The following is a 26,291-nucleotide window of genomic DNA, read 5'->3' on the forward strand; positions in this document are numbered from 1 at the left end:
TAGGCCTAGCCTTGGTATGTTAAGCCATAAACAAATCTATATTTTATCTTTTGACAATGCATTGATTTGAATCCTAACAATTTATTTGAAAAGATATCCTATGCTGAATGTCAAAAGTGAAATATTAACTCTTAGGTTAATTATATAATAATCTAAATCCTTAGCAGAAAGATGCTTTGGATTGAAAAGGTCTTATACCCAAAGTCACATTAATATTTTTTAAAACATTATCCCTTTTTCCTATTATACAAATATTCTGGCCTACAAATCTGATCATGCTAACTTCCCCTTTAGAGCCCTCCCATAATTTCCTGTTCCTTTTAAATAATTTTTTAAAGGCTTTCCTGACTAACCAGACAAGGTTAGAACCCCTGTGTTTGCTTCACAAGTTTCTATGATTCCTCTTTCATAACACTCACCATAATTTTCCTTTTCCAATGTTTGTATTTCCTAATAGATTTGAACGCAAAATTTCCAACATCTAGCATATTGTTCAAGGACATAGCAAAAATATTTGTGTGAGTTATAGCTTTACTTATACATATGAATTATATTTCTCACCTGTAAATCAATAAATTTGTAATCTACAGAGTTCCTTTTGAAATTTGTAAATGTGATACTACTCTGAAAGACGAAACTACTGTGGCTCAGCTGACAATATCAATTTCTGTTTCTCCAGAGCCAGGTTTTTAGAACACAGGAAATTCACCAATAAGTGCCATCTTGTCATATTTCTTGACAAGTGATAATTTACCCTTTCCCTGGGGACACCCCCTACCTTGCCACAAGAATTCTCTCAAACTATAAGAAGGAGATCCATCTTCATTAATACCTAAGTTGATAATGAGGGTATTTTACTTTAAGATACCCAATTATCTTCCACAGATTTTTATCAACTTGCAGTTGTGCCAAGTTTCCTCACAGGCTTATTTTACCTTAAGCTGGTCGTTCTGTTTTATGAGGCTTCAATTAACTAGACTTAGTCATGTTATGGCTAGAAGGATGTGACTAGAAAGGGTAGCATATAGCAATCTGTATGTAAATTGTTACTTTATTGGATAACATTTATGTTTGAAATTGGAAAATCAATAAAAAGGAACTTTAATTTCCAGCAAGCATATACACTAAAAAAGGAAGAGACTGGGGCAGGCACTCTTCTGATTCTAGGATAGCAACACGACTAAAAACTATTCCAAAGACTCAAATGGCAAGAGAGGTCAACAGGCTGTGACCTATATCTACTTTATTTTAAAAACATTTTCACCACCACTAAGTGCATTGCAGAATACTAACTGCCATTAAAAAGAATGGGCAGACAAATTTAAGGTACGTTGAGAAAGTAGATTTTCCATTAAAAAAGGATCTTTCCATATCCATGAAGTCAGGTACTGTTCCCCACCCCCCCTTCACTGGAGCCCCAAACAATGCCCCACAGAGTAAACATTTAATACTTTTTTTGTTAAAGGTAGGAAGGAAGGAAGGAAGAAAAGAAAGGAAGGAAGGAAGGAAGGAAGGGTGGATGGATTGATCGATCTAGCTTGACTGAAGGCTGAAAGATTAGTGGTTGTCAGTCGGAAGCATACGAGCTGCTTTTCCAGCAGGCTGGCATCTCCTCATTCCCTCACCTTTCTGGCAGTTCTGAATTCCCATGTTTGCCCCTCCTTCGGGCTGACCAAAATTGTGTCCATAAACCTTGACACTCCTCAGTTAATCCCCTCATCTCTCACAGAGACGCAGCTGTTTCTGAGAAATGCCCGGCGGAGCAAACACGGGCCTGGAGGGGAGTAGCTCTAGACCTCGAGTGGGAAGGCAACCCGGGAGCTCCGGAACAAGGATACAAAGGATCTGGACCCATATTTTTCCAGTCCTTCATAAAAACCAATCTGCTTCTTCTCACCTCCCCGTGCAGACTCCCCAGAGCCAACCTGGGTGCAACTGACCCTGTGAATAGGGGAAGGACAAGAAACCACCCTCACCAGAAAAGAGGGCGAAGCCAGCACACCATACCCCACAGCAGCCCGCCGTTTCCCGGCGCTTGCCGCCCGACACTCCGCGCTGGGGTTGCGGTGGCTGAGGCGTGAGGGCAGCAGGGGGCGCGTGCGCGTGGAAGGGCGGGGAAGGAGGAGCGCCGCGCGCCAGCAGGTGGGCGCGTCCTCTCGCGCGCGTGCGCGCGCCGGGCCTTTTCCCTCACGTTCCCCGCGCTACGCGTCCCCTCCCCGCTGGGAGCGCGCGCCTCCCGCTCTCGCGTCGGGTCCCCTCTCGGTCTCTCCGAGCCTCACACTCCCCGCGGCTCCTGCCTCGGCCGTCCCCTCGGCCTCGGCTCTTTAGCCCGGAGGCTCAGCCTCGGCCCCTCGGAGCCGCCTCCCAGGCCTCCTCCCCCTCCTTCCGCCACTTCCTACCCTTTCCCGCCCTTCTCTCCCACCCCGTCCACCCGGAGAGCCTGGATACGAAGCAGGCGGGTTTGAGAAGGGAGTTGGAAAAATGGAGGTGCCGCGCCTGGATCATACCCTCAACAGCCCCACCAGCCCCTGTGAGGAGGTGATCAAAAACCTCAGCCTGGAGGCCATTCAGCTGTGCGACCGGGACGGTAAGAGCGACGGGGGCTGTAAGGAAAGGGGCCGAGCCCGCGGCCAGTCGCCACGGCCGCCCCGACTCTGCCCACCCTGCTCGCCGGGGCATCAGGGTCTTTTGTTGTCCCCCCTTCCAAATAAATACAGGTGGGCTCCTCTCCGCTCATCCGCCCTCCCCTCAGACGCTAGAAACAAAAGGACCCCGGGGCTCGCCCGTTGGCGCGGAAAGTCGCGTTAGTATCTGTCCGCGGCGCCCCTGGGCGTCCTCGCCCGCCTGGTCGCACTCAGAGGAGCTGCCCGGGCGAGGGCGCCGTTCCCGCCTGCCGCTTCTGCCCGGGACGAAGCGTTTCCGAACGTGCCGCAGTCCGGGGTTCCAGGGTCTGTCTACCCGAACCAAAGGGGAAATGCCCTCCGGGTGCTTTTAGTACCCCCTTCTTTCCCCTCTCCACCCGCACACGCTAGTTAGCATTCTCAGCCCAGAAACTTATTATTTCCTTTTTTAAACCTTCCCTCTTTAGACCCCCCAAATTCATTAGTCTTTTTATGCTCTCAAATGGGTGGGGGGGTGACGGTTTTTCAGTGAAGGGGCGCCGGGGGTGGTGGGGAAAGAGTGCGTTTCAGCACCAAGGACAGCCACAAGCTTCGCGGCTTGGGGCTGTGATTCAGAAACTGCCAAAAATCGGTAAAGAAGTGGCCTAATATATCTGCTGTGGTACAGAATATGTGGCGAGTACTCACCATTGTGTCTTGATATTATATAGCTTATTCTATTGGTAAAGTTGGCAGTCTCCTAAAGAAGGAAGTGATCGAACACAGGTTTGAGCGTTCAAGAGATAAGCTAGTACTGTGTGCAATATGGGCAGCTTGTAGTGCTTCTGTGTTATATGGAGTAGTTCAAGAGTCGGTGCTATTTCAGTGATGTAGAATAAAACTTCATTTGTAAAAGAGTCTCTGATTAATAGTTGATTGGCCAAATAATTGTAAAATTGAACATCTGACAAAGGAAAAACAATTTACTTGTTGTCAAGATGAGTCTGAACACTTTGGACTATTAATGGAAGCAGTGATTAACAGTGTATAGAGACGATGATTTAAAAATATTTTTTTAACCAAGGTTATGTAGAAATACTAGTGTGCTCACAATAAGGTCAAAAAATTTATCAGTATGTTATCCAAATAGGGAGCAGAGGTCTTGTTTCTAAAGTCATTCAAATAACTTGATTAGGTTGCTGTATAGTATAGTTTAGGTTAACTGAACACTGAATTCGTGTTTATTAATAACACAGAATAATTGACCTTTGACACAGAATAATTGACCTTTGAAGCCAAAGCCACTGTAAAGGAAAAGGTATAGTATTGATAAATAAATACTCTTGCAAAAGCTGTTTATAATTCCTTTATCCTTAGGTCACCATAGTAATAGGTACACATATTTATAGCATCTTAAAAAAGTAATCATTTTGATAGTCCATATATAAATTGGCATTATTAAACTATAGAGATTATTTTTAATATACCACATATGAAATTTTATGGGTTTTAGTTTATGCTTTTGTGAGATGACTTTTTCTGGTGTTACCATTATAAATGTTTTGATTTTCCTATATTGGTTTGACAGAAAACCAAGAATCTAGTAAAAGTAGATTTCATTTTCATTTACTTTAGTGATTTATCAAAAGCTTATTACTGTAGTTATTGGAAATAACTGCAATTCATTATTACTCCTCAGAACCCCATAATCTTAATACTGAAAATTGCGTTTACCACATTTTCAAAGATACCAGGGGAAATAAAGTTGCTTTTTTTTTTTTTATGAAGTTTACAGAATTAACGGTAACAAAAACTAGTGCTTCATTTGTGTGGTTTCTTCTCGTAGAGTAGTAGCTATTTTATTTTGGTAATATTTTTTAGTTGTTTCACTTCACATTATGAATCCTGCAAAGTGAACAAATTATGTAACGTTTAATAGGGGGGTGCTGGCACTTAGCAGTATCCATGAAAATAAGTTATTTGCAGACTTCTAATGATTCAACATCGATTAATAGGGTTTCATTTTATAAAATACATCAACAAATACAAAGAACTAACTTTTCTATTAAAAATATTAGAAATTAGGAATAGCTTGTGTAAAGATTTTATTAAATGTAAAACTTTTAATTTTGTGACTCTACATGTCAATTCCAGAATTAGTTTTTATTTTTTTTGCAGAACAATTTAAAAATGTTGCATTGAGTTTGTCAGACCTTATTTATCATAATCTTATATTGAGAAATACTCAGCTAGGTATTATGTACTCCCTTCACTTCCTCTCAGTCTCAGTATTTTCTTTCTGTTTATGTAACAGAAAGATTAAGATGTGGCAGAAGATCTGTTATATGCTCAAGTACATAAAAAGTGCTAAATTTTCATAATTTTATGGTCATAGAAATACATTTATTTTGTTTGCTCTTTACTGTATTCTACCATTAATCTGGTATTGGAAAAAAATGAGCACAAATTTCTTGGAAGTAGATAGAATGGGAAATATAATACTACTGTTAAATATATGTTTCTCTCCACTTAAAGATGTTTTTAATTTTATAATGTTTCATATATTTCATCAATTAAGAGTTGTAGCTGCTGGTAAACTGTATGCCTCTCTCTCTTATGTTTCCTTGGCTTTTGTATGTTTTTTCTTCCACTTGTTATTTTCTTATAAATTAATCCATTTACATAATTAGCAATAATTCACAATGTTTCCTTTTTTAATAGTTTCTCCAAATATTTAACAGTTGGAAGAATTTGGAATAGAATCCAAGTGGTCACACAATTGGATTTTTTAATTAATCAAGAGGGTTCTTCTACACAGATGTTGTTTCATGTGTACTTTTATCCTTGGCATGTGTGCTTTAGTTGCTAGTTTATGGTCTCTGCCTACCTGTCACTTGTTCAAAATGAGGATTCTGGATAAACTTCTACTAGGAAACCTCTGAATGTGTGCTATAGATCTAGTACTTTCTGTAATCTCTTTTCAAGTAGGAGAGTGTTTCTGTTCGTCCTTCTCTGCTGTGTTGAAGTATCCTCAAGTTGCATATATGATCTATTTTAACTGTAGATTTTCCAAGGAAGTTGAAGGAAAAAAATAATTAATTGCTGATTGGGAAGCATTGATAATATGGGAATCCATTTCCAGTTTGTTTCTTCACATAGATACTTCAGACTGTAAATAACTTGTGACAAGACAGAACAGTACCCAATCCCACACACAGCATTCTACATTACTTCTTTTCATTTTTCTTAAAATCATATATATAGAGAGAGAGGAGAGAGAGAGAGGTACACACACACACGTGTGTGTGTGTGTGTGTGTGTGTGTATTTATATGTATATAAAATAACTCAAAGTTTTCCTTGCTGAAAGGGAAATAGTTATGTATATGTTGTTTTACATTTGCATCCAAGTCCTCTGCACTCTTGTTATAATAGCAAGGAAGAAAATACAAAATTATTTTGTTGTATAGCACTTAAATCCACCCTAAGGCTTTCTACATTTAACAAGTATTATTTCCATGATCATTTTATGACTGCCTAGATATGGTTTATGGAGTTTATGATATTATTCAGCAAGGGAATACATTTTAAGGAAATTGCATAGAGACCTGACAGATTTCCGTGTCTTTGTGTCTAACAATAGTTTTATGAAGAAAAAGAAAAAAATGTTTTCTCTTTTTTACATATTTAAAAAAAGATAAATGCCTTTTAATTTTGACTTTATCATATCAACTTAAATTAGAAATCAGTTATGACTTTTTTATGCCTATTGATATATGAGCTAAACAAATTTTAACTTTGGAAATACAACACAGAAATGCTTACTAGTTAGCACAGTGCTGTATTAGATAATCCTTAATGACATTTTTCTGAAGCAGATATCTAGGAAGAGTACCCATAACTGTTAATAGTATAAGAACACAATAGTCATTGCTCTGTCTCACTGACATTCATATGATAGTGGCAATAGCATTTTAGAATCAGACACCTCTGACAGAATATTGGCTCTTGATAGATTTATTACATTAAGCAAGTTATTTAACCTGTCTTTAGTTTTAAGCTTTCTTATGCAAAATTGGCATAATGTCAATCCTGTAGGATTTTTAAAATAATTACATGGAGTATTTTCTATCATTTCTTATAATTCTTGACACAAAATGATTATTATTGTAAATGGACTGTTTATAAGAATTATTATTGTAAATGGACTATTAGTCTCCACATAACATCTTGAGTGCAACTACTGGATTTTCTGGGAGTTTTTTGGTCCAACGGTTAGATCTTCGTTTTTTATTTCAGTTGTGTTTTGTTTACTTAATAAAATCTTTTAATGTCACTGCGAATTCATGAGTAGACAATGGAAACTGTAAACTCTGAATTAATAAAATAGTTAACTTTAAAACCACAGTTACAGTACTCTATCCTTTACTTATATTTATCTATCCATCACTAATATCCTTGTCAGCCTTAATCCTAAAAGCTCTTTTCAGCTTCTACTTCAAACCTGCTGTTTGCTGCATTTCATGTGCTGTGTGACCTTGATAGCTGCTTTGGGTAGGTATTTGTATCAGAACCTTCTGTTCTTGATTTAACATTTTTTTCTTTATGATTTTTTTTTCCCCAAGGATAGATGTGTACCCGCGCATGTGACCTCTGGATTCATTTCTTTCACCCAGATAGGACAGTAGAGATGCTGTAAATTTTTACTTAGTGAGTATGGAACACAACAAAAATAAAAGAAAAACTAAAAGAAACAAACAAAAAGCTTTAAAGTCATCAGATTATGTTAAACCAATTCGTATTCTTGGTAGGGGTTCTAATTCATTTCCAGAGAAGATGAAGTTATTAGAGTGTAAGTCACATCAAAGGATATGTGACCAGACTCCCTCCAGTGGTAGAATAACTGATTTAAGTAGTAACACTGGCAACTTGCTTTGTTGCCTAGGTAAGCCAATCAGAAATCCACTCTGTAGAATATTATCTAGACAACTTCTAACTTACTTGGTTTCTCACTTCTGATATTCCCCCTCATTTAAGCCCAGTCTGTATCTTTCCTTAACTTTATGTGAGTATAGTTTACGGATTATTTTTATATATTATCTTGGACTTCAGTAATAGTAGCTGCTGTATCAGTAAGGATAATCCTTCCAGTTTCTGATTTCCTTCTCTGCCCCTAGTAAATGCATTTTAGTTTTTACTTACAGCATTTGTCTCTTTCGCAAGTTTATTTTCCACTTCTGTTAAATTTCTCTTTAACATTTTATTGCTATTATACAGTGGTTAAATTGTCTTTTTAAGCAGGCTCTATTTTATACACATACATTTGAGAAGTAAAATCAGTATTTGTGGAAGACTTCTAGTAGAAATGTATAGAAGCATTGAAGAGTTTTTAACAGGAAAAAATAGATAGGCAGTATCAGCATGTTCTGTTTATGGAAAAATAGTGAGTGGCAAGGGTATAAAAGAAATCCAAAAATAAATATAAACTTTGTGATTGAATTTTCAAGCAATACGAAAAGTGATAAAGAGTAATTTTAGGATTTTAAGTCTGGGTAATCAGAAGTAAAGTAAAAAGAACATTTATATTAAGACATTTGGAATCTAACAGTAAGAGACTTCCTTGGAAACGGAAACATTTAGCAATTTATGTTCCGAGGAAAGGAGTTCTAGAATAATAAAGATAATTGTTCATAGAACTATATATTTCACTGGGAATACTAAACTAAGTGGAAAAGGGATGATTAGGGTTTGACTCCAGTTTTAGAGTGACTTCTGATCAGCTCTTTATCTCACCCCTTAAAGGAAAGAGTGATTACATGCTGGAGAAGGCCAACTTTGAACTCTAAAGATGAAATAAATCTACATTCCAGGTTTGTTAAAAAAAAAAAAAAGGTAGACAAGATATCAGGATTTTGAAGTTACTCCATAGATATGGGTTGAACAAAAAGAATTATAACTCTGAATTTTATTGTAGTTTTTTTCGTGGTATTATAACTATTTGCACCAGGTTTGTAGTTCATTTTAAAAGGGTAGGGTGGCTCAGTCAGTTAAGGGTGGCTCAGTGGGTTAAAGCCTCTGCCTTTGGCTCAGGTTATGATCCCAGGGTCCTGGGATCGAGCCCCACATCGGGCTCTCTGCTCAGTGGAGAGATCCTCTCTCTGTCTCCTCCTGCCTCTTTGCCTACTTGTCTGTCAAATAACTAAATAAAATCTTTAAAAAAAAATTAACAAAAAAAATATATAAGGGTTTTTCTGTGGAGATTTTTGCCTATATGCTGTTTGTTATAGTGGTTGTGGCAACTAGTGTAAATAAATCTGACTTTCTGTTTTCTATAGCCTGTGGGAGTGTTGCTATCTAATAATAGTATGAAAAGTTTATAGCTTCTTTAGACATACGCTGTTAAAGACAAAGCACAAAAATTTTTTCAATATACTTACTTTGATTTTCTTGAAAAACAGTATTTTGTTTTATCAACTTGAATGTTGGTGAATCTGTTAGTCCTTAAAATTTTAAAAGCTGATGATAAATGCAAACAAGAATGGCAGTTTTTTGAAGTTTTGTTAAACAAATATTTTTTTCTGCTTCATTTTATCATTTTATTTTTTTTATTGTGTTATGTTAGTCCCCACATAGCACATCATATATGCAAACAATGAATCATGGAACACTACATTAAGAATGGCAGCAGTTTTTTAATATTACTACATGATAGGTTATACCTATGGTATAGAAGAAGCATCAGCAAGTTACAGTCCTTGGGCCAAATTGAAAACCTACTGCCAGTTTTTCTAAGTAAAATTTTATTGGAACAGACCCATGCCCGTTCGTTTATATATTGTCTGTAGCTGCTTTTTTGCTACAAAGGATGAGTAGCTGTGACAGTAGACCATATGGACAGTAGACCATATAGCTTACAAACCTTAAAATATTTAATTATCTGGTCTTTTACAGGAAACATTTGCCAACTCCTAATGTAGAGGGATGAGAAAATAAATTAATCTTTATTAGTAAAGACTAATTAATCTTGAAAATACTAAAAGAAGAATTTCTGAAAAAAATTGTATAATCATTCTCTTTTTATATAAAAACATTCTGTTTTTACTGGGGTTTTGAGATACTGCAGGTCAGGCAGACAGCTGTATAGAATTAGTCAGAGATGCCTTTGGGTCTAATGAGCAGTGAAAGAAACAAGCCCTGATTTTAAGTTAAAGTCTACTTTTCATGTAAATAACTTTAGAAAGAAATACTAGTTATGCATTAGCATTTCCAGGCACAGTTATAATTCTACCAATAGATAAGTTTTAAAGTGTAAAAGATGATGATGTGAACTTTGAGAAATATGGATAGTTGTACATATTACAACAATTTATGTATATATCATATTCTTCCTTGAAAAGAAAATTCTCATTGAAAAAGAGTCAGGTTTTTTTTTTTTGGAGTCATGGTCTTATTCATCTTTCAAAAATATAATAAAATGAATTATTAGAAAAATGAAATTTAAAAGATCCTAAAAGATTCAACAAACATGAAAATCTCTATCAAATAAAGTTTCCAAATGCTTAATTCTAATTTTTATATTTATCTCATCAGAGCCTCATAAATAGTTTGTAGACCACACTTTGAATAAAACACTTTGATAAAGATAACCACACTTTGAATTTAATGACTGGAAGATAGTACCATTCTATTGTTTAATGATTAATTTTTAGTTACTAAACTTATTGAGTTTGGTTGTTTCCTTTTGTTCTTCTACTTGTATATAATTTTTTCTATTTATTTGTGAGTATTCTAGCTTTAGGGTCTGTGTTAACAACAGGAAAAAAATGAATGAATGTAACTTGAATCATAGCATTTAAAGGATTTTCTGGCATTTAGGGAGACAATAAATTTAAATAGATAAATAGAATAACGTGATAATATTATAAGAGAGTGAAGAAGAGAAAGTTAATCCTGTCTTGAATCTCTCAAGATAGCTTTATGGAGCAAGCAATATTATTTTCTGTCTATTACAAGAAAAAAAAAATTGCCAGGAGAAGTGGGGTAAGGGCATTTCTGGTTGAGATAAGAGCATATATAAAGGCATGAAATCATGCATGTTCTAGCAATACATCGCATTTAGTATTGATGGAAAAAAGAAATGTTCCTTGTGGGAAAATAAGCTGAAAACTAGTTAGGGCTAAATAGCTTATGCCATGATTAGGAGTTTGGAATCTTGTTAGTAGATTTGAAACTTTCTAATTTTTAGAGAACCCTTTTTTTAAAAAACATATTGTAGAACTCTAACAAGTAAAATTAAAAAAACATATTGTAGAACTCTAACAAGTAAAATTAGCTTTTAATTAGTGTACATCTATTCTATAATTTCAAACTGAACAATATTTTTCAATAAAGTCCGTCAATGAGAATAGTGAGAAATTAAAATTATTTATACTTGGAAGTTACTATTTTCTGTCAGCCTCAACATTCACTTTATTTCTGTATTTTATTTTTATTACATTATGCCTAGAAAATTCTGGTTCACACAGATAAATCATGATAATTGCTAATGTTTTTCAGCTCATTTTGCTTTCTCAGGATACTCTTCAAATAAACTGATTCAGACTTAAATAGAAATAGGAAGTTTTTTTTTTCAAGTTGAATCAAAGAGTAAGTGTTCCTTTTGGAGGGAGATGATGGACTCTGTTCATCAGTCAGTTCATTTTTTCATTGTTCAGTGAGAAAATAATGTATCTTGTAATACTCTGAGATATTTTTGGTACATTTTTTTTAAGTTCATACCTTTGTGCTGATCTCTTAAAATTTCAGAACAGTTAAATTTATTTTACTTGCATGACTAAGCTTAACTCTAAAGATCAGTTTCATTAATGACAATTTATCTGCATTTATAAGCTTGGTACATTGTGACTGTATTATCAAATTGAGTTTCTTCAGCTTATTAAAGAGCTAGATAAATTGGTGTGCTCATTATATTTAAAAGATGTTTATCAAAGGTTTATTTTTCCTTTTTTATTAAAATATAGCTGTTATACATTGTTACAGTAGTTTAGGTGAACACCATAGTGATTACAAAACTATATACTTTATGCTATGCTCACCACAGACCATACAATGCTATTACAATACTATTGACTATATACTTTTTGCCGTACCTTTCATCCCCTTGACTTATTCATTCCATAAATGGAAACCTGTACCTCCCACTCCCCTTACCCATTATGCCCATTCCTATCTCCTCCTCCCCTCTGGCAACCATCAGTTCTCTGTATTTATGGTTCTGTTTCTGTTTTTTGTTTGTTTACTCCTTTGCTTTGTTTTTTAAATTCCACATGTATGTAAAATCATATAATATTTGCCTTTCTCTGATTTATTTCACTGAGCATTATATCCTCAAGGCCCATCCATGGTGTAGCAAATGGCAAGATCTCATTCTTTTTTTATGGCTGAGTAATACTCATATGTATATATCACATCTTCATTGCCCATTCATCTATTGGTTGACACTTAGGTTGCTTCCATATCTTGGTTATTATAAATAATGATACAGTAAACATATGTATGCACATATCTTTGACAAGGTGTTTTCACTTTCTTTGGGTAAATACCCAGTAGTGGAATTATTGGATTATATGGTATTTCTATTTTAAATCTTTATCAAAGTGTTTTTATTTTTTTATTTTTATTTTTTAGGATTTTATTTATGTATTTGATAGATAGAGATCACAAGTAGGTGAGAGGCAGGCGGTGTGGGGGGAAGCAGGCTCCCTGCTGAGCAGAGAGCCCCCATGCGATGCGGGGCTTGATCCCAGGACCCTGGGATCATGACCTGAGCTGAAGGCAGAAGCTTTAACCCACTGAGCGATCCAGGCGCCCCATAAAAAGTGTTTTTAAATGAATAAAATATTTCTTGTTTCTTTTGGAGCATTTATATCTTTTTTCAGGATAGCTGCCTAAATTTGGTATGAAAAATAAATTTTGAAATTTCCTATTCAGGTATTATAATTAGCTTAGGAAAAAACCCTTCAACTTAAAACTATTTTGAAATAGCTTAATGTCCAATTCTTATTAGTAAACAATTACTACTTAATGAAGCTGGCAATAGCTTTCATAGGAGCTACCACTCCTGAGATTTTAAAATTTTTTTCTACTTTCCTTTACATAGTTATCTCAATATTTCTGGCAATCCGTTGATCATGAGTTAAAAAACTGACTTAGACATTAAAATTTTCTTCTCCACTGTGTGTTACTTTATCATTCTTAAATTTCTCTGTTTGAAAAACTTCTACAAAAGTTAAGTAGAGAAGCCTGCCACTTTCCTATTCTCATGCACTTAAATTGGAAAGATTTTACATAATCTCAACATTTGAATTAATCAACTGTATGTGGTGGGTAATTTTTATTCTCTTATTTTCAGACATATGCCAATGTTTTATTTCAGTTTTTTTGGTAACAGTTTACAAATTTAACATATTTGTTGCAATGTCAGAAATGTCAGAAAAAAGTTAAAATAAAAAATCTTGGCTGTGATTAAACTTGAAGTGAGAGATACAAAGGAGTTGTTACTGATGGCTTCATTTGCCAAATTTGGAGACTAGTGTATTTTGAAACCAGTAAATAAAGTAGTTTGTTGGTTGGAGGGAATATGAAAGAGTGGCCTTGATAATAAACTATTAAAACCTTTTTCTGGACAAATTAGGTTTCAGATGCCTGTGCAATACCTAGAAGGAAATGACCAGAAAACTGTTAAGAAATGTCCCATCTATGTCTCATAGGCAGAGTGTTTGAGGATAAAGATGGTTTTCTGGGTTTTTGTTTCTCCTTTGTTAGGTTTTCTTTACTTCATCCTCTAGTCAGTCCTTTAGACCTATGTCAAATTCTTGAACTGCTCATTAGAGTAAGTAAAATTGAATGCTGGTCTCTTTTATTTTTGGTGTCTAAAAAGAGTATTTGAAAATTAATTACTTTTGATATAATCAAATTTGGGTTGGGTGTGGTTATTTGAGGCAGTTAACATGGGAGAAATACAATTGGCCTAAACTCTGCACTTGATAGATTTTCTCTCCCTTATTTTGACCAGAGAGGGAATTAAGTATATGATAACCTGTGTTTACTGTGGAAATATGCTAGAGTAATTTTTCCCTCTTTGGCAACATAATCTGCAGTGCATAAAATAAACGAACTATTGGAATTCAAATTAGCGGAATAATAATGATATTGTAGCCCAAAGAAAAAGTCTTCACCAAAGGTATTTCTAAGGCTTTCATGGTCAATGTATATTTCCAAGATTTTCTGTTGATTCGAATCCACTAATTTTAATGTGTTCTAGGGTTTTTATTGAATGACTAGCCTAAATAGGATATAGTCTTACACTTAATTTTTGTGTGGTGTTTTTTTGCAGATTCTTTGTATTTAAGCTTAGATAAACCTTTTGTTTTTAATAAATATAGTTTTTGTAGCATAACTTTTTCAAGGCTGAGCCTATTTTCCTTTGAGCCTATTGTCCTGTACTTCATAATCATTTGAAGAAATTTTTTTCATTTTCTGCCTGAAATATTAAGACTTTACAATTTTAGTTTTCTGACATATAGAGTCCTTTTAGTTTCATGATAATGTATTAATATTTTAATGAAAATCTTAAATATATTTCCCTGGATATATGCATGATGCTACTTAGCACAAATAATGTATGTGTGTATTTACTTATTTTCATTGCACTTTAAAATATAGATACTGTGTCCTTTAAGAAAGCCTGACATGAAATGTAAACTTACAAAACACATTAATCAGTGAATAATTATTTTCCCTACCATAGTGTTTCTCTGTCATTTCTATAATATTCTTAATTGTTTCCTGCAGAAGAATTTGACAGAAAGGCAAAATGGCACTGAAATATAATACCAAATTGATTTTCTTCAATAGTGGTGTCTTAAATTGTCTATGAAATTTTTATGAGGGTTGGTATATATTAGATACTAAAAATTTAAAGATTTTTAGCTTCCATCTATTTACAGGTCATTTGAAATTTGGCTAGATGGTAATTGTGCTGACAAGTTTCAAAAGCACTCTTAGATTCTCACACTTGTATCATTTATCTAGGAGTCTGCAAACTTGTCCAGCTTTCTTTCAACATTTCTGTAATTTTTTTCCTTTTCTTTGAACACACAGAACTCTTATGAAATGTTAAAAGCACTGTTTTTTAAATTAACATATATTATTTGTTTCAGAGGTACAGTTCTGTGAATCATCAGCCTTACACAATTCACAGCACTCACTGTAGCACATACCCTCCCCAATGTCCATCACCCAAGCACCCCATCCTTCCCACCATCCTCCCCTCCAGCAACCCTCAGTTGGTTTCCTGAGATTGAGTCTCTTATGGTTTGTCTCCCTCTCTGGTTTCATCTTGTTTCATTTTTCCCTTTCTTCCCCTACGATCCTCTGTCTTGTTTCTCAAATTTCTCATATCAGTGAGATCATATGATAATTGTCTTTCTCTGATTGACTTATTTCGCCCATTTACTTTGCTTTTAAAATGACTTTTATTGTCTTGTCCTGTCATTTAGAGGGTCTGCAAATGGCTTACTTTCATTTTTCTGTATTACTGTACTACTTTTTATGGGGAAGTTATATTCTTTACATTTACAATGTAAGAACTTTCAAAAGTGTTATGCAAGTACCATCAGTATATTTTGTATGAACCCCAGTGGACACATAGGTTAATCAGGCCATGGAGGAAAGTAATAGAACTTCTATTAATAGTTTTATCTCAGCTAAAGTAAGAAAAAAAATAAGTGATTAATCTTTATATATATAGATTAATATCAGGCATATCAAACTATCATGTATAATGAGTGTGCATGATGTACCTTTATATAATTGGTATATGGAATTGAGAAATGAAAAATATATTTGTTTCATAAGACGCCTATTGATGTACTTTCTCCATTCTGATGTACCCATTCTTTTGTGATACATTTTCCAATGGTGACAACTCTTTAAACCAGATATCTAAATCATATTTAGAGCTGGTTGTTTAAATTGCTATATCATAAAATGATGAGCCGAGATTCTCAACATAAGAGCACATATTCATATATATCTCTTAGTAATAAGTAAAAATAAATTATTTTAAAATATTATATATTTTGTTAGTTTGTTTCTATTTTTTCCATAGTCTATAATATTTATAACATAATAGTATGGTAGTATGTGTATATAATTTCTAAAGAATTGACTGCACTTATGTACATAGTTAGGAATTTTTAATATAGGGGCACCAGATCAAAACTTTTAACAACAAATTTTTGTTCATTCTATTTTAACACATCTTGCTTTATACAACATGGCATATCTGTAATAAATGAATACAACCAACATTCAAAGGTGGATATTATGTTATATCACAAAATTATATACCCCTTCCTTATCATTAAAAATAATTTCTTAAATATATTTTTATTGATGTATAAATGACAACATTGTATTAGTTTCAGGTAGACAAGGTAATGAATTGATATTTGTAGATATTGTAAAACCAGGGCCACAATAAATCCAGTCAACACCCATCACCATACATAGTTATACTCTTTTTTTCTCCTGATGAGAAATTTTAAGATCCACATTCTAGCTACTTTCAAATATACAGTATAATATTATTAACTATAGTCACCATGATGAACATTCCATTTCATGACTTACTCTTTTTAAGCTGGAAATTTATACTTTTTAATCCTCTTTACCCCTTATGCCACCCCCATCCCACTCCACCCCATTTCTTCAGACAGCCACCAATCTCTTCTCTATATCCATTAGCTCATTTTTGATCTTTGTGTTTTTTTAGATTCTGCATGTAAGTCATTTGTCTTTTTTTGTCTGACTCACTTCACTTTGAGTATTGCCCTCAGTGTTCATCCAGGTTGCCACCAATGACAAGATTTCAATTTTTTATGGCTTAATGATATTGCATAAATATTCCACATTTTGTTTATCCATTAAATTGTTTCCACGTCTTGGCTGTCATAAATAATGCTGCAGTGAACAGAGAGGCACAATATCTTTTTGGATCAGTATTTTTGTTTCTTCAGATGAATTCCCACAAGCAAAATTTCTGGATCATATGGTACTTCTATTTTTAAATTTTTGGGGAACTCCATACTGTTTTCCATAGTGAGTACACCAATTTACAGTCCCACCAACAGTGCCCAAGGGTTCCCTTTTCTCCAAATCCTTGCCAGCATTTGCTATTTTTGGTCTTTTTGATAATAGCCATTTAGCAAGCATGAAGTAATATCTTTTTATATTTGATTTGCATTTCTCTGATGATTAGTAATGCTGAGCATCTTTTCACGTCTGTTAGCTGCCTGTATATATATTTTTTGAAAAATATATACATTCACATATTATGCTTAGTTTTAATCAGATTGTGTTTTGCTGTTGAGTGGTATGGGTTTTATGTATTTTGGATATTAACCCCTTGTAAGATACATGATTTGCAAACATTTTCTTTCATTCAGTAGGTTCTGTCTTTGTGGTGGATTTTTTTTACTGTGCAGAAACTTTTTAGTTCAATGTAGTCTCATTAGTTTATTTTTGCTTTTGTTGCCTTTGCTTTTAGTGTCAAATGCAAAAAATCTTTGCCAAGACCAATTTACTGCCTATGTTTTCTTTAGAGTTCTGTGGTTTCAAGTCTTAAATTCAATTATTTAATCCTTTTGAGTTAATTTTTGTGTATGATCTACGATAATGATCTGGTTTCGTTGTTTTGTATGTGGCTATCCCAATTTTTCCAATGCCATTATTAAAGAGGCTATCCTTTCCCTGTTGTATAGTCTTGGCTCCTTTGTCACAAATTAGTGGACCACATATGGGTTTATTTCCAGGCTCTCTATTCTGTTCTATTGATATATGTGTCTGTTTGTGCCAATACCATATTGTTTTGATGATTATGGCTTTGAAATATAGTTTGAAATCGGGAAGTGTGATGCCTGCAATGTTGCTCTTTATCAAGACTGCTTTGGTTATTTCAGATCTTTTTTGCTTCCATACAAATTTAAGAATCATTTGTTCTATTTCTGTAAAAATGCCATTGGAATTTTGATGAGGATTCATTGAACCTACAGATTGCTTTGAGGAATACAAACATTTTAACAACTTTAAATCTTTCAATCCATGAGCATAGAAAAATTTTCCATTTACTTGTGACTTCTGTTTCTTTCTTTAATGTTTTATAAAATTCAGCATAAGATACTTTACCTTCATGGTTAAGTTATTTCTAGGTATTTTATTCTTTTTGATGCAATTGTATCTGAATTTTTAATTTCTCTTTCTGCTGTCTTGTTACTAGGGTATAGAAATGCAATAGATTTCTGTATATCAATTTTGCATCCTGCAACTTTACTGAATGTATTTAGTTATAACTGCTTTTTTAATGGAATCTAACATTTTCAATGTCATGTCATCTGAAAATAGTGACAGTTTTATTTCTTCCTTTCCAGTTTAGATGTCTTTTATTTCTTTTTCTTGACTAATTGCTCTTGATAGGCCTTCCGGTACAATTTTGAGTAAAAATGGTGAGAGTAGGCATCCTTCTGTTGTTCCTAATTTTGGAGGAAAAGCTTTTGTCTTTTTCCTATTGAGGATGATGTTAGCTGTAGGTTTGTCATACATGGCCTTTATTATGTTGAGATACAGTCCCTGTATTCTCACTTAATTGAGCATATTGTCATAATGAATGTTGCATTTTGTGAAATATTTTGTGTGTCTGTGAGATGATTATATGATTTTTATCATTTGTTTTATAAATACCCTATATCGTATTAATTTATATGTGGATATTGAACCACCCTTGAGTCCTTGGACTAAATCCCACTTAAGTCACTGCATATGATTATTTTAATGTATTGTTGAATTTGGTTTGTTAATATTCTGTTGAGGGTTTTCACATCTATGTTCATGAGGGATATTGGCATGTAGTTTCCTTTGCTTGTGGCATGTTTGCCTGGTTCTGGCATAAGAGTAATTCAAGCCTTGTAAGAGGGCTTATAAGTCTTATTTCTTATTTTTTGGAAGAGTTTGAAAAGAATTGGTATTAACTTTTCCTTGAATGTTTGGTAGAATTTACCAGAGAAGCTTTGTTTGTTGGGAGCTCTTTGTTTGTTGTGAGGTTTTTGATTACTAATTCAGTCTCCTTACTAGCTCTGTTCAGATTTTCTATTTCTCATGATTCAGTGTTGGTAAGTTTACATGTTTCTAGGAATTTATCCATTTCTTCTAGGATGCCCCAATTTGTTGGCATATAATTTTCACAGTAGTCTTTTAAGGTCCTTTCTCTTTCTGTGGTATCAGTTGTAACATCTCCTTTTTCATTCATGATTTTATTTATTTGTGTCTTCTCTTTTTTTCCATTGGTGAGTCTAGCTAAAGATTTGCCAGTTTTGTTTATCTTATCAATGAACAGCTTTACATTTCATGGATCCTTTCCATTTCTTTTTATTCTCTGTTTTATTTATTCCTGCTCTAACCTATTTCCTTCCTCCTCCTAACTTTTGTCTTAATATGTTCTTCTTTTTCTAATTTTTTGAGTTGTTACATTGATTTTTTGAAATTTCTCTTATTTATTGATAATAGACATTTATCAGTATGAACTTCCCTCTTGGAAGCTTTTGCTGCATCCTGTTAATTTTGAGTATATTATATTTCCATTTTCATTTGTCTCAAGGTATTTTTTTTTTAAATTTCTATTTTGATTTCTTCTTTGCTTCATCTGAAGTTCAGTAGCATGTTGTTTAATATCCACATTTTTGTGAACTTCTTTTTTTTCTTCTTGTAATTGATTTCAAGTTTCATATCATTGTGGTCAGAAAAGATACATGATATGATGTAAGTCCTCTTAAATTTATTAAGACTTCTTTTGTGGCCTAACATATGATCTATACTGATCCATGTGCATTTCAGAAGAATGTGTATTCTGTTGCTTTTAGATGGAATGTTTATATAAAGCATTGTTAAGATCACCTGGTCTAACAAGTTGTTTAAGCTCAGTATTTCCTTATTGATTTTCTTTCTGGGTGATCTATCTCTTGATATAAGTGGGGTATTAAATTCCTTTCCTATTATATTTTTAATATATTTTTTTTTTGAGAGAGAGAGAGAGCATGCAAGTGGGGAGGGACATGGAGAGAATGAGAGAGAAAGAACCTTAAGCAGGCTCCACACCAGCCTTAAACAGGAACCTTAAGCATAGAACCCCACACATGGACTCAATTTCATCACCCTGAGACCATGACCTGAGCTGAATTCAAGAGTCAGAGGCTTAACAGACTGGAACCTTTCACGTCCCCCCTGCTCCCACTACTATTATTGTATTGCCATCTAATGATGTCTGCTTTATATATTTAGATGCTTCTATGTTGGCTGCATAAATATTTACAAATGTTATATACTTTTGTTGGATTTAACTCTTTGTTATTATTAGTACCTTTGTGTATTTACTATTACAGTCTAGTTTTTGAAGTCTATTTTGTTTGATCTAAGTATAGCTACCTTAAGATTTTGGTTTCAATTTGCATGGGATATCTTTTTCCATCTTTTCACTTTCCCCTTCAGTCTTGGAAAGTTTCTGTCAAAAAATCTTCTGCTAGCCTTATTGGTGTTCCTTTTTAAGTTATTGTCTTCTTTTGTCTTGCTGCTTTTAATTTTTTTCTTTTTTATCACTACTTATATTGTTGTCTATTTATATTTAGTTGTATAGTTTGTTCTGCCCATCTTTGGATTGCCTTCCAGTTTATTTATTTGGGTGTGGGTGGTATCTAGTTGTAAATCTGAGTATGTTGTCTTACATCTGAAGTAAGTCTCTAGTAGACTGCATAGAGATGAGTTTTATTTCTTTTATCATTTTCAATCCTTCTTTATTTTTTGATAGGAAGATTTAGTCTATTTACATTTAAAGTCATTATTGATAATACGTACTTCTTGCCATTTTGTTAATTGTCTTCTGCATGTTTTATAGTTCTCTCTGTTCCTCCTTCTCTTGGTCTCTTCCTTTATGGTTTCATGTCTTTATTTTGTGGTATGCTCAGATAAATTTCTCTGTATCTTTTTGGTGTATCTTTTTAATACATATTTTTGCTTTGTGACCACCCCGAGGCTTACATATAGCAACTTAAATGTATAACCATATGTTTTGATAACAACTTAAGTTTGAACACGTTCTTAAGCTCCACTTTTTAACTCTCCCACTCATATTTTACGTTTTTGATGTCACATTTTACATCATTTTATTTTGTATATTCCTTAAATAATTATTGTAGTGGATAGTTTTACTACTTTTGTCTTTTAACTTTCATGCTAGTTTTATAAGTAATGGACCCACTATCTTAACTATATATTTAATTACCTTTCTGATGAGATTTATACTTTCATATGTTTTCTTATTACTAGTGACCTTTTTTTCAGCTTAAAAAAAGTCCACGTAATATTTCTTGTAAGGCCAGTTTCCTGGTGGTGAACTTGCTGGATAGAGTATTATTGGTTGGAAGGTTTTAGTCTTTCAGGACTTCGAATAAATCGTGCTACTTCTGGTGTGCAAATTTTCTGCTAAAAAAAGTCAGCTAATAGTCTAATGGGGGTTTCCTTTGTAAAAACTAGCTATTTTTCTCTTAATGCTTTTAAGATTTTCTCCTTTCTTCTTTAAACTTTGACATTTTAATTATAATGTGTTTTGTTGTGGGTCTTTTGGGTACATACTTGTTACTTGGGACTCTCTGAGAGTCCTATATCTGAAGTTCTGTTCTTTTCTTAAGTCAGGAAATTTTCAGCCATTATTTCTTCAGATGAGTTTTCTGCCCCTTTCTTTTTCTCTTCTCCTTCTGGAACCCATATAATATAAATGTAAGTCCATTTGATGTTGTCAATAAGCCTCTTAATTATCTTCATTTTGTTTTCCTGTTTTTCCTTTTTTGCTTTTGTGTTTGGGTGATTTCCACTGCCCTGTCCTCAAATTTATTGATCTTTCTTCTACTTTATCCAATCTGCTGTGGAACCCTACCTCCACAGTATACTTTTCAGTTACATATTTTTCACCTCTGTGACTTTTCTGTTTTGTACTTGCATGTATTTTCTGTAACTTTGTTGAAGTTCTTACTGTGTTCATCCATCCTCCTGAGTTCCATGAATATCTTTATGACCATTTCTTTGAACTCTTCATCAGGTAAATTGCATATCTCCATTTCATTAACTTTTTTTCTCTTGTGGTTTCATTTTCTTTCATGTGGACCATATTCCTGTTTTGTTTTTTGTTTTTGTTTTGTTTTTATTTTACTTGACTCTCTGTGTTGGTTTCTCTACGTTAGATGAAACAACCAAATATTCCAGTCTTGCTAGAGTGGCATCATATAGGTTACTGGTTTTTTTTTATTCAACCCTACCCTATCTCTTGATTTGTCTCAAAACTTTGTGATTGTCCAAAGAACGTATGTTATTTGTAATGCCTTCCTGTAGTTGAGGGTATGCCAAGACCTGTCAGTGTCCCAAAGGGGAACATCTCAGTGAGCACCTAGATTCAGGCTAATTGGAAGTTATAGCTCATGCAGCAGCTTTTAAAGTACAAATGTATACAGCTCTGTGGGACCACAGGCTTAATCTACACTGGCCTCCGGAGCCTAGTAGATAATATGGAGGTTCCCCTTAGTGGCAGTTGCAAAAAATTTGGGCTTCAGATAAGTGTAAAATCTCTCTCCTGGGAGATACTGGCAAGGTGTAGCAAAAGAGTGAGAGTGCAAAGATGGTGTCTACTGGCCTGTGTTCACTGAGAATACCTGCGTAGGTCCCTTCTGTGTGCTGAACCTGAAGCCTGCCCCTCAGGCCAAAATTCTAGAAGAAGCTAATTGGCCTCTTTAACAGAAAGACTGGGGTGTGTTAATGTGCTGTCTTTGCAGTGCCCTGGGGTGGTAGTCTGCCAAGAACTATCTCTGATTTCTTACTTTCTTACTCAGGAACACAAGTCTTGCCTGGCTACCAGAGGCAGGGAAGTTAGGGACATCCTCTGGGTGGCAACTGTGAAAACAAGATACCAGATATAGAAGCCATGGTACCAGAGGTAGAAACCATGAAATCAGAAACCATGGTATAGTGATACCAAATACATGTAAAAGTTTTCCTCTGGGAGATACTGGCAGTCTAGAATATAGCCAGAAGAGGTGTAGAGGGATAGCTCCTTTCCTCTGAGGTCACTGGAAAGATTATAGTCAATCCTCAGATGTGTGTTTAATTAAAAATCTGCCCCTCAGACTGAACTTATGGTGATAAACTAGTAGACCATTTTCACTGAAAGATTGAGCTGTTGTGTCTTTTGACTTCTTTTGGATCACAGTCCTGTGCGACCCACAGGTATAAATTCCCCTAGTCACTAGGGCCAGAAAATCTATAGGTTTCTCCTCCTGATGGCAGCCACAAACATTGGGATAGCCTATCTTACTTTTAATGCCTTCCTGTAGTTGAGGGTGCTGCAAACATTGGGGTGCCATATTAAAGAGTACAATAATGATACTGTCAAGCAGGAACAAGGCAGCAGAAGGGCACAAATATTTCATCAACCATCCTCCATTCCCTGGAAACACCTCCACGGGCCCCTAGTTGAATGCCAAGCCAGAAGAAACTTGTTTTTTGGGCCAAAGCTCCTGGATAAACAGACTTCTTTCATAGAAAGACTAGGGATATGTTTCAGTTTGCTATCTGTGCAGTGCCATGGGGGAAGTAGTGTGGCAAGAACTCTTTGTTAAGAGTCCCACAGGACCCAGAATTGCAGCACCTCCCCTCCCCCGCCCAAGCCCCATCTCCAGAGCCAGGCAATCAAGAAGTGTCCTCTGGGCAGCAGCTGCAAAAACTAGTGTAGTGATTAAAAACTAGCATGTAGTGATTCCCCTCTGGGAGATACTGGCACTCTGGAACAACAGAAGGAGAATGCAAAGATGGTACCCATCAACTGGAACTAGGCACATGAAGAATATATAGATGGTACCTGCCTGGAAAAAGGAAAAGATAAAAGATGGTGCTTACTAGTTAATACATGAAAATGGTGCCTACTGGTTGGAATGACACATAAGGGAGAGCATATAGATGGTATCTGCAGGAAAGAAGGAGGAAAAAAGGAAAGAAAGAAAAGAAAAGAAAGCCTAGCATTAAAATAAGAAAAAGAAAGCACCCACTGGTTAGAACGAGGCAGAAGAAGAGTGTGAACATGGTGCCTACCAGCCAGGAGGACCCTAGATATCTACAAAATTATATTTCTGTCTCTCAGGCCAATACTTTAAGATTAGCAAATGAGCCTCATTCACCTAAGTCTGGGTGCCTGCTTATAGGCTACCTTTATGCTGAGCCCTTGGGTGGGTGAGTCCAAGGATGTAAACCCTTGCAGAGCCATTTTTCAAACTGTTAAAGCCTTTTGGGTCTCATGGATGTGAGCCCCATTGGTTTTCAAAGCTTTAAGTTTTGAGTTCCCTCCCAATTGTGGGTCACAACTCTGCGGATAGAGTTTATGGTGAGATTGTGTCCCAGCCTCTCTAACCTGCTTTGACGTAGGCCTTCTTTCCTTTGCCTGATACATAGGATTTGCTCAGACAGTTTTTTGGGTTTTTTTGTTTTTGTTTTTAATGGAGGAATTTGTTCCATATTTAGCTATAGATTTGTTGTGTCTGTGGGAGGACGTAAGCTTTGGATACTTCTATATTGCCATCTTGAACTAGAAATTTAATGTATTTTTTTAAACATGATTCTGTATGAAGCAATTTAGATGAATTCCTGGGTGAAAAGTCTTTACACATGTATTTGAAACCTCAGGTTAGGTGCTTGTCAAGGAACTAAAAAATGACACAAATTTAGAAACATCTTGCTATCTGCTACTCCCAGTAAGAGTCTTGTTTCCCATAAGATACTCTCATTATTCTCCTAAATTCCCAGGTATTGATCTTTAAAGGCATTCTATATGTAAAATCTTAAGATAATATCCCTTGAACTCGTTCTCTTCATTGGTCTAATCTGACTTTATCTTATAACTTTATAATTGAATACTTTGTGACTTTATATCACTAGCCTCTCCTGCAATCACATCTTTTTTTTTTTAATATAATTTTTTATTTTTTATAAACATATATTTTTATCCCCAGGGGTACAGGTCTGTGAATCACCAGGTTTACACACTTCACAGCACTCACCAAAACACATACCCTCCCCAATGTCCATAATCCCACCCCCTTCTCCCAAACCCCCTCCCCCCAGCAACCCTCAGTTTGTTTTGTGAGATTAAGAGTCACTTATGGTTTGTCTCCCTCCCAATCTCATCTTCTTTCATTTATTCTTCTCGTACCCACTTAAGTCCCCATGTTGCATCACCACTTACTCATATCAGGGAGATCATATGATAGTTGTCTTTCTCCGCGTGACTTATTTCGCTAAGCATGATACGCTCTAGTTCCATCCATGTTGTTGCAAATGGCAAGATTTCATTTCTTTTGATGGCTGCATAGTATTCCATTGTGTATATATACCACATCTTCTTGATCCATTCATCTGTTGATGGACATCTAGGTTCTTTCCATAGTTTGGCTATTGTGGACATTGCTGCTATAAACATTCGAGTACAAGTGCCCCTTTGGATCACTACGTTTGTATCTTTAGGGTAAATACCCAGTAGTGCAATTGCTGGGTCATAGGGCAGTTCTATTTTCAACATTTTGAGGAACCTCCATGCTGTTTTCCAGAGTGGCTGCACCAGCTTGCATTCCCACCAACAGTGGAGGAGGGTTCCCCTTTCTCCGCATCCTCGCCAGCATCTGTCATTTCCTGACTTGTTGATTTTAGCCATTCTGACTGGTGTGAGGTGATATCTCATTGTGGTTTTGATTTGTATTTCCCTGATGCCGAGTGATATGGAGCACTTTTTCATGTGTCTGTTGGCCATCTGGATGTCTTCTTTGCAGAAATGTCTGTTCATGTCCTCTGCCCATTTCTTGATTGGATTATTTGTTCTTTGGGTGTTGAGTTTGCTAAGTTCTTTATAGATTCTGGACACTAGTCCTTTATCTGATATGTCGTTTGCAAATATCTTCTCCCATTCTGTCAGTTGTCTTTTGATTTTGTTAACTGTTTCCTTTGCTGTGCAAAAGCTTTTGATCTTGATGAAATCCCAATAGTTCATTTTTGCCCTTGCTTCCCTTGCCTTTTGCGTTGTTCCTAGGAAGATGTTGCTGCAGCTGAGGTCGAAGAGGTTGCTGCCTGTGTTCTCCTCAAGGATTTTGATGGATTCCTTTCGCACATTGAGGTCCTTCATCCATTTTGAGTCTATTTTCGTGTGTGGTGTAAGGAAATGGTCCAATTTCATTTTTCTGCATGTGGCTGTCCAATTTTCCCAGCACTATTTATTGAAGAGGCTGTCTTTTTTCCATTGGACATTCTTTCCTGCTTTGTCGAAGATGAGTTGACCATAGATTTGAGGGTCTATTTCTGGGCTCTCTATTCTGTTCCATTGATCTATGTGTCTGTTTTTGTGCCAGTACCATGCTGTCTTGATGATGACAGCTTGTAATAGAGCTTGAAGTCCGGGATTGTGATGCCACCAACGTTGGCTTTCTTTTTCAATATCCCTTTAGCTATTCGAGGTCTTTTCTGGTTCCATATAAATTTTAGAATTATTTGTTCCATT

The 26,291-nt window shown here is 35.3% G+C and overlaps 1 protein-coding gene and 1 long non-coding RNA gene across 3 annotated transcripts in view; both read left to right on the forward strand.

The window, feature by feature from the left end:
* Positions 1-2,082: 2,082 nt before the first annotated feature.
* Positions 2,083-26,291, forward strand: part of PHYHIPL (phytanoyl-CoA 2-hydroxylase interacting protein like) — a 99,640-nt gene continuing 75,431 nt past the window's right edge. Inside the window, exon 1 of one of the 2 annotated variants that reach the window (XM_082720255.1) lies at positions 2,083-2,587. In XM_082720255.1, coding sequence (XP_082576381.1) covers positions 2,482-2,587 — 106 coding nt within the window. In that variant the 5' untranslated portion in view covers positions 2,083-2,481. Of the gene's footprint in view, positions 2,588-8,145; positions 8,470-26,291 lie in introns of those variants that run through there. The other variant, XM_082720256.1, reaches the window with a different exon arrangement.
* LOC309859526 lies at positions 7,318-8,470 on the forward strand. Its single transcript, XR_014308746.1, has 2 exons — positions 7,318-7,664; positions 8,402-8,470. It is a non-coding gene; the product is annotated as an uncharacterized lncRNA (long non-coding RNA).

Source organism: Mustela nivalis, assembly GCF_964662115.1.
Source record: "Mustela nivalis genome assembly, chromosome: 2".
Lineage (NCBI taxonomy): Eukaryota > Metazoa > Chordata > Mammalia > Carnivora > Mustelidae > Mustela > Mustela nivalis.